This window comes from Poeciliopsis prolifica, unplaced genomic scaffold, assembly GCF_027474105.1.
Source record: "Poeciliopsis prolifica strain line A6 unplaced genomic scaffold, Auburn_PproV2 SCAFFOLD120, whole genome shotgun sequence".
In the NCBI taxonomy this organism is placed as follows: domain Eukaryota; kingdom Metazoa; phylum Chordata; class Actinopteri; order Cyprinodontiformes; family Poeciliidae; genus Poeciliopsis; species Poeciliopsis prolifica.
The window spans coordinates 217,604-226,628 of record NW_026562495.1 but is presented as its reverse complement, the minus strand read 5'-3'; the positions used below and the strand labels follow the sequence as shown (position 1 = coordinate 226,628).

Genomic DNA, 9,025 nt, shown 5'->3' with positions numbered 1-9,025 from the left:
GAGAGCAACAATGTACAAAAAAAAGAGCAATTAAAACAAGTTGTTGTCATCCTGAAGCAGCCAACAGCCTCAGAGCATCAAACAACCACAACCTGGCTTGACTTTATCTTTAATATTCTTTTTATGAAATGTGCTAATTTTATACCAGTTATAAAGGGACACACTCATCTTTTAAAAAATTCCACTTTTGCAGCTTAAGTCCACAGAAACATTTCCCTCGAGGTCTTCAGTTGGGTCTGCATGTTCTTCTTGGTCAGCGGAGGTTTTGGATGTGAACTTTGCCAACTCTTTCCAAGTTGCTTAAAGAATCTTAACATAAACAACTGAAGTCTGTAGTTCTTTAGATGTTCTGGCTTCTTGTGAAACTCCTGAATGACCCGATATGTCCGTGAGGTAACCTTGCTATCCCAAACATTTCTGGGAAGGTTTTCCATCATGTCATTTGTAGATTGTGGTTCTTACTGTGATTCACTGCAGTCTCAAAACCATTCTAACTGATATGAACACTAACTGATATGAGTGGCTTTGTTTCTCACCTGCTATTAAATTTATTTAGGCAGGTAAGTAAACCAAAACAAAGCGAAGGGATGATTTTCTTTTTCTTTTGATAAATGACACCTGAATTTTCAATCTGCTTTTTGTATTTACTCAAGTTCTCTTTGTCTTGTCTTGTGGAAGCAAAAAAACTAGATTCATGAACTGAAACATTAGAAAAAGGCTAAATGGAAAAAAAAATGGTGAATTCTTTCTCAGACAATTTATAATTAAAGGAGTAATTGCAATCCACAAACTCACATCAGGTTTCAGGTGACAAAAATACCTTATTTTATATGAGTTTGTTGACTGATTGTGAGCTAACCATTTCCATGCTGTTCCACAGCAAACAATGGCTTCCAGTAGAGGCTGCAAATTGCAAAAAAAAAGTCTGCTGCGACAGAGTATTTGGAGCCACAAAGCTCATAAAACCTTCAGCATGTTACATCACTAACTACTTTCATGTCAAATCCTGTGTTAATGTGTGGCTGGAGCAGCGTTGGATGTGACAGAGGTACTGAACGTAGACTAGTACCTCTACCACGTCCCCGATCCGTCCTGAACAGCTTGTCAGTTCATCATATTTATCGGAGGCAGATTCCTATCAATCATTGTGTCTTTAAAGCGAAATATAGAGCGTATATTTGTATTTTTATTCATTTGTGCGAAGGCCTGTTGGTGGTCCTGCTGTGGGTCTCATGACAGCCTGCTCATGTTTTTCCCTCTTGGGTTCTGAAGCTCCACAGAAAATTGAAGCCAGTCATGTGTGGCAGCATCATATTCACAAGACTCAGAGGTTTTCCTCCTTTCACCAAAATTTACTTCCTTTAGTAATGAGAAGGGGAACCTAAATGGCTTTTTCAGATGCATCTTGAATAGCTGCATATATTTATAATATACCAATGAAACATGCTTTCTATAAAAACCAGATGCCAACTCCCTCACATTTGCACTTTGTGAAAAAAACCCTGAAATCTTCAATGTTTATTATAGTTGCAAATCTCATCTGAAAACTCTAGAATAATCCCACTTTAAATTTAAGTGCATTTTTTTTCAGAAACTTGTGCTAAATGATTATTCACAGAAAAAGTCAAAGCGTCTACCTTTCAAAATGTTTGTTTGGGTGGAAAACAAGGAGAAAAAAGCTTCTTTTTACCTACGATTAAAACATAATTGTGTGCAGTTTGATAAAAATTAACAAGAAGTTTGTTAGATGTCGTTTGTTAGATATTCTCTACAGCCACAAACATCATTGGAGGACGTGATGTGAAGCAATGACATACTTCCTCAGTCATACTGTTAGTAAAGTAAAGGGGAGGATCTGTTATGCTGTGGACCTTTTTCTTTTTAAAGGCCACGGAAACTTTTGTTAGAATGCATAGCATCATTAACTTTCAAAGACAAGAATATTTTTAAATAAATTCAGACGACCCAAACTAAATAGATGTTTCTCATTTGCAGGGTAATAATCCAAAACCAATCCCTGTGTCAACACTTTACAGGTTCACCACTTGCTGTGACGTTTCTTGAAAACAAACTATTTCAGGTAAGAAACGTCTCAGAGGTAAAACAGCTCATCTCGTAACGTCTAGATATTTTTGGAGCTGATGTTTCCCAAAGCGAAGATCCCGAACAAAGAGTTTTCTTTGGGCTAAAACTCAATCTGGGAAGCAAAAAAACAAACAGTAGAGAAGATTGTTTTTTCACTGTTGAGACCATTTTGGTTGCACATATAATGAGAACACAACTGGGAGAGAAGTCATGAATTCACATGTGTACGGATTTCTTTATTAGCTCGGCTAAACTTGCTTACTTTCTTCCCATCTTGTAAATCTACTTGCTAGAACAACCTAACTTTCCTTACTTTGTTTCATTTGGATGTTGAGCCAAAATGGGGGGAAAAAAAATGCAAAACCGCTGGAGTCCTAATATCCAAAATTTTACAGCAAGCACCTAAATCTGCCTCCGATAAAAACCTTAGCTGGTTTGGAGAATCCAGTTGATTGTTAGAATCTGAAATCCATGTTCACAAAGTGAACAAAAGATATTTTTACTGAGAATGTATTTTAAATCATCTCTGATAGCTTTACAGAAAAAAAAATCTTCTTTTTTTGTTTTTTCAGGTGTTCAAAGTAATCAATAAATTTTATTACTTTGCACCACTTGTAGCTTCAGTCCTCACAGCGGGGTACGCTCATGCAAAAAAAAAAAAAAAAAAAAAAAAAAAAGAAAGAAAACGTCTTCATCAAAAGCTTTTGGTTACAAAAAATGGTGACAGATTTCCCTGCTGTCTTTTATCGCACTTCCCACCCGTTACAATTACACGTGGTGAGGAGCGGTTTTATTTTTGTGTTTTTTGGACATAAATCTCCGGCGGCTGCGAATAGCCGTTGGAACAACAGCAGATGGGATCGTAAGCCATTACAAATGGTGTTTAGCTGCGTGCATGCGCACTCACCCACACGAGAAAAACGTGGAGTTTTTGAGTTGGGAATTCAGGTTCTCTTCGTTCTGGCCCACAGGGGCTCCGGGGAATATTAGATTATGATGCTGCCAGAACCAACATCAAACCTGTTGTGCCAAAAGGTCACCAGCGCCCTGAAACACATATGGCGGCACTCCATAAGAGAAACTAAATGCCTCTTTTTCTTTGATCTAACTTCAGCCCCCTCTATTGCTTCCTCTGTGACCTGTAACGCACAAGCCTGTCTCAAAATGTCCACTTCTTGTTGCTGCCAGTCTCCTGCTTACCAATTTCCCCTCTGCCCCTTAGTATTTTACTTTCATATAACAGCAGACTATGCAGCTACAACTATCCATCCACCCTTGATTTATTTTTTCTTGCACTCAGAAGAGCTCCCAATATCTGCCGTCTTCTGGGAGATCCCTGACATCAGTTCAAATACCTGAGCTAACTCAGCGTCTTTGCAGACAAAGCAATGATGAAAAAGACCCCAACAACACACCGCTGTCACCCTGGACACAAACCTGACCACTATTCTTCTTTCTAAATGTCTGATTTCTCCCTTGATATTAACTATAAAACACACAAACAGTCATAAAATATGAATCTTGACTGAAAGGACGAGATTCCAGATCGAAGCAGCTGGACAGACGAGCCCTGTGGGACGACTGGCCTGAGCTCTAGCTGTAAGATGAAGAGCTGCGTCATCAGTGAACGGCTCGGTGAAGAACGCCTGTTTCCCCTCACAGAAATGCGTTCGCTGTGGTGACGTAGACATCTGCTCAGGATTTCTCCTGGGCATCTCACTTTCGGTTTGCCCAAGCCCAACATCACATCTTGCCTGGGTAAACCTTGGGAAGAAATGTAACGAGTTTCAAGATCGACTCCCTTCTATACATACAAGAAATAACGTCATGCTAGCATTTTCCAAGCAATTTATTCACCATTACTGTGCATGTTTCAGTATCACACCAGGTGACATTATGGGTTTTCTATCTTTTATTTTTGCACAACAGCAAACAGATGAAGCAGAATAAGGATATGTACTGCACTTTGTCAAATCCAGAAGCAGCAGAAAATAACAGAGGTAGGTTTTTTTTCTTAAATAAAATACTTTCAAAGTAAATGTATGTTTTTTTAGCAGTTTAGGGTCATTGTGAAAGTGATGACCTTGGTTGCGCATCATAAAAACATTTTCTCATATAACACGATGTCAGTGCCTCTCTAAGCTAAACATAGAGCAGATTTCAGTGTCAGAGACTAACGTATTACGTTCATGTCATTATCAGTCAGGGTTGTGTATCGCAGTGACAACACTCAAGGCCCCCCAGCCTGACAATTACAGTTTTAAAGTATGTTTACAGCAGGAATCATGAAAAATTCAACAGTTAGCACCAGCAAGCCAAAGGGAGGAAACTGGATGGCAAAAGAAATTTAAGGTTATGGTTTCTATCCACATAAAAGAAAAAAATCTTACACATTAGTCCCATTTTCCAATTTTTGGGGGTTAAAATGCCAGACCAGTGTGGCGTCGAAATGGCCCTGCAGTTTTCAGTGTGCAAACTTAGGTTTCATGATTTAATCTGAATTATTTGAATGAAGAGGAACAGCCAAGGTTTGGTTGCACTTCCAAAATGACAATAGAGTTTCATTTTGAAGAAAGAGTCAACAAGAAAGAGCTGAAGCCATGTATAGAAGTTGACATATTCAGAACTGCCAATCAGGACCAAGTAAACATGAATTCAGTCTCAGAATTAAAACTGAAGTGTGAAGGATTTTGAAAACAGGTTCTGCTGAAAAGTTATCTATTGACTACCTTCAAGTAGACATCTCTCCTGTTGTCTTCATTTGGCATAAATACAGAATAATTAGTCCTGGAAGCTAGAGTGAAGCTAAAGTTAAAGCCAAAGTCCTGCAACTTTAAGACATGACTCTGCTCCCACACACCTGGATAAAATGAGGCCTGGAGTTAAAGACGGCTGTTCAAGACCAAAGTTTTGCCACCTTTAATTAACATCAATCTCGAAAACGTCAAATAAATTCTCACAAGTTACATTTTATTGACCTTTGAGCCATAATTCTTTCATTGGATTTTATTTATGCTCACAACGGCAAATTTCTACATATAAGAAACAGAGGTCGGCGCCGCCAAAGACCTTCTTGTACAAAATACACTGTGAAAAGAATAAAGTGCAACTGTGTGACTTTAAAGTGCAGCAGTGTAAAAATTAGAAATATCTACATATCTCTACTTTTATATCTCCTTTTACATGTGATTAATTATTTGCTCCGTTGTAAATAACTGCGCTGTAGCACTCAATGGCTGTTGTGACATTTTTGAGATTATGGTCGTTTGAAAACTCTCTGCTGCTTCAACCTGATTATTTAGGTTTAAAATAACTGAAGATTGAAGGAGAATTGTTTAATGCAGGTAAGATATTGTCTAATAACATCTATGCAGAACCTCCCATCAAAATGTGAGCTTTATGGATTATGGATTGACCCCACTTGTTACTTCACAACAAAATCCATCACCTCTGTAATGAAAAATGTAGATTTTTTTTTTAACACTTTCCTCAGATTGACCAAATTGTACAAAATATGGGAATCTGGTTAAGTCTGAGGACCATTTCCAAACATGAAAGCTAAAACAAAACAACCTGTTGATTTTTATTTTTCTTGCAACATGCTTGACCACTGGTTATACTTCATTTATCAGACACTGAGTTATAAACTACATTTCCCAAAATGTCAAGCTGTTCTTTAAAGTGTCACTATATCTTAATGAGGAAACTCACTTTGTGCTTCCTTCATGCATTTTGCACTCCTTAATAAAAGCTTTGAATAAAACTGTTGGAATGATTTAATAACAATAGGCAAAACTCCAAAACAAAAGCACAAACTGAAAATGTGTGGCTTGCATCTACTTATTTTACCTTTCAGCTGCCACATAATGTTATCTTTTGTGGATTTAGAGAATTTTTTTCTGTATGGAAAATCCCCCTTTACAGCATTACAGCTCGGACATAAAGGACGGCGCCACTCAATAATCAGATCAGGATGTAAGAGGCATAGTAATGAAAATATACAGCATGTTGCTCCTGCAGCTGGTTTAGGGTAAGCACAATACTGGACAATGAGATTTAACAAAGAGCAAAACACAATCCACCAGATTCTCCTTTCAGGCCTAGAAGGACTTCTTCCACGACTTGCAGAGGATTTTCTGAAAGGCCCGCCGGAAGTCCCGGTTGAAGATGGTGTAAATGGCTGGGTTCAGGGAGCTGTTGCAGTAACCGATCCAGAAGAAGAACTTGAAAAGCGGGAGGGGGATCTTACACGAGTCTCCACAAATCCCGTACAGGCTGTAGCTGAAGAAAAAGGGGAACCAGCACACCACAAACACCCCCATGACCACAGCCAGGACAAACGTAAACCTCTTCTCTCGCGCCTGGGAGACCTTTTTTCTGGCGAACGAGCTCCGGCGACACTTCCTCCTGGAGACGAAGAGGTCCACGGATTTGTTGCTAACCCCGGAGATGCGAATTGGGAGAGAGCTTTTCTTCTGGCCACTTGCAGCGGCTCTCTGAGAGTCTCGCTGCTGGGGTTTGTGATCTTTGCCTTCAGAGGAGGAGCTCTCCTCCAGGTCGGCCTCCTCGGTCTGTGGACCCATGGTGACAGTGCGTTGACTGGGTGTTGGAGGGCACTGGCAGTGACCGTTCTCCCTCTCTCCATGGAAAGGCGAAGACGGCTTGCTCAGTCCATTCTCAGTTTGTGTGACACCATCCGGCCTGGGGTTCTTCCCCGACACACTCCTGGTTCTGGTTTTGGCCACCTGGTATATTCTGATGTACACCAGGATCATTATCAAGCAGGGCGCAAAGAAAGAGGCAGTGCTGGAGGAGAGGATGTACCAAGTGTCATCGTTCAGCTCACACTGAGGCTGAGAGCCGACCTCCTTGTTGCTGTCGACAGACATGAGCGGAGGGGAGGAGATGAAGGCAGAGATCAGCCACACGATCAGGATGATGCACTTGATGCGCTTCGGAGTCCGCTTCAGGTTGTACTCAACAGCCTGCGTAACGGACCAGTACCGGTCCAGGCTGATGGCGCACAGGTGCACGATGGAGGAGGTGCAGAACAGCACGTCCAGAGCCAGATAGATGCCGCACCAGACTTTCCCGAAATACCAGTAACCCATGAGTTCATTGGCCAGAGAGAAGGGCATCACCAGAGTGGCGACCAGGATGTCCGCGGTGGCCAGGGACACCAGGAACAGGTTCTGGGGAGCTTTCAGAGCCCTGCTCGTTAACACGGCGATGACCACCAGAATGTTCCCAACTACTGTGAAAAGAATCAGAAAACTTACGAGGGCGGCGATGCCGGCTATCGCGGCCAGAGAGTAGCCGCTGTCCGGGCTCCAGGAGGAATTCAGCTGGACCACCGTGAACGCGTCCATCCCGCTGGCGTTCTGCGACTCCATGCTCGGCGAATGTCGGGACGAATTCACCGTCCAGCTCCTCTAGCAACACGGGAGTCCACCAATAACGCACGGCTCCGATGCAGGTTCACCAAATCTGACGAGACAAGCGCGCACCGGTAGACCCCCGGTTAAGGTGCAGCGTGCAGCTCTGACTGTCCGCTTCGTCGGAGAGTAACGCATGTCGAGAGAACATGTCTGCTGCACGGTGGAGTATGCGTGCCATGCCTTCTCCGGCTTGTGAGGCGCAGAGCAGCGTCCAGCCGCAGCTCTGCCTCCTGCAGCACGGTGCGCTCTCGCTCCCAATAATGGCCCGTGTGTCTCATAAAAAACCCCTCACCCGCTGCCCCTCCCTCCGCTCATTGATTTCCCGTTTGTGACACAAAATAAATGCTAAATTTTCCTCAGATTGCACATTTTAACTTAAGAAAAATCCAAAATTGTACATGCACTGTGCATTTCCCAAATAATAACTGTTAAGACAGCCGCACTCTAAACAGATCTCCAGAACCAGAGCTCCTCTTTTTCTTACAACAAACATCACTTGGTCGAAACCAAGTGTTTCCCCTCGGACAGCCGAAGTAAGACTTTGATACAGAATCTTACTGAGGCCGAGATGATGCCTGCCTGGAGTCCTGGAAGGGAGGAAATGATGGGAAACCATCAAGCTGAGAGAGGCTCGCGGCGCGGCTGCGTAAAAACCAGGAGCAGGAAAACAGATCGGCGCTTTTCAGCGCCCCGTTCCTCACATGAATCAGGAGGATCAACCGGTGGAGCGTCTGCTTGTTTTTTTTTTTTTATGTGGTGAAATGTTTTGGAGGATGAGCAGCATCTGTTTTGTAGCCGGCAGGCTGAAGATCCCGGCTGTCATCAGCATCTGCTCTTTTCAATCATCGGGTTAAAATTTCTTTCTTTCTTTAGGCCTACTTTCTCTTGCATTCTTTTTTTAGTAATTTATTATTCTTGATGTATACAATTTTACATACTTGCACTTTTTGATTTATTTATTGAATTATTCATTCTTTTGGCTCTTTCTTTGGTACATTTGTTTAATTTTTGTCCTATTATGCACCTTACAATAAAATTTAATTTTGCTTATTTAGTTGATTCTTTGTCATTTGTAAACTTTATTTGTGAAAAAAAAACTTTCTAGACGATATCACAGTTTATAAATATTTATTCGTATCTTAAATTGGTACCATCAACTGCCAAACTTACAAACAACAGTTTCCTGACAATCACATTTATTTTAAATTTCGCTCAAATCGAGAAAAAAAAACAACAAAAAAACTCAAATATGAAGAAATATTTTCAGTCACTATTAAAAAACCACCCAATGAGGGAAGGTTCTTCTAAGAGTGATTTTTAGTCATTGCTAAGGTAAAAAGTAATGTCTTCTCTGCTGGTGTTTTTTGAAAAGTAGCATTAGTCATCCTACTGTGCAGATGAGATGAGCATTTTGTTTTTTAAACCATTTCTGTGCTCATTTGGCCAAATGTTTTGAATCACTGCCCTGCTACACCAAATGAAGACATATTTTTAGTTTTTAA

General features: G+C 41.2%; 1 protein-coding gene across 1 annotated transcript; it reads right to left on the bottom strand.

The window, feature by feature from the left end:
* Nucleotides 1–3,979: 3,979 nt before the first annotated feature.
* Nucleotides 3,980–8,539, bottom strand: LOC129354875 (alpha-2 adrenergic receptor). The gene has a single exon (XM_055024406.1). The coding sequence runs from the start codon at nucleotides 7,476–7,478 to the stop codon at nucleotides 6,186–6,188; it is 1,293 nt and encodes a 430-aa protein (XP_054880381.1). The 5' UTR covers nucleotides 7,479–8,539; the 3' UTR covers nucleotides 3,980–6,185.
* Nucleotides 8,540–9,025: the final 486 nt, after the last annotated feature.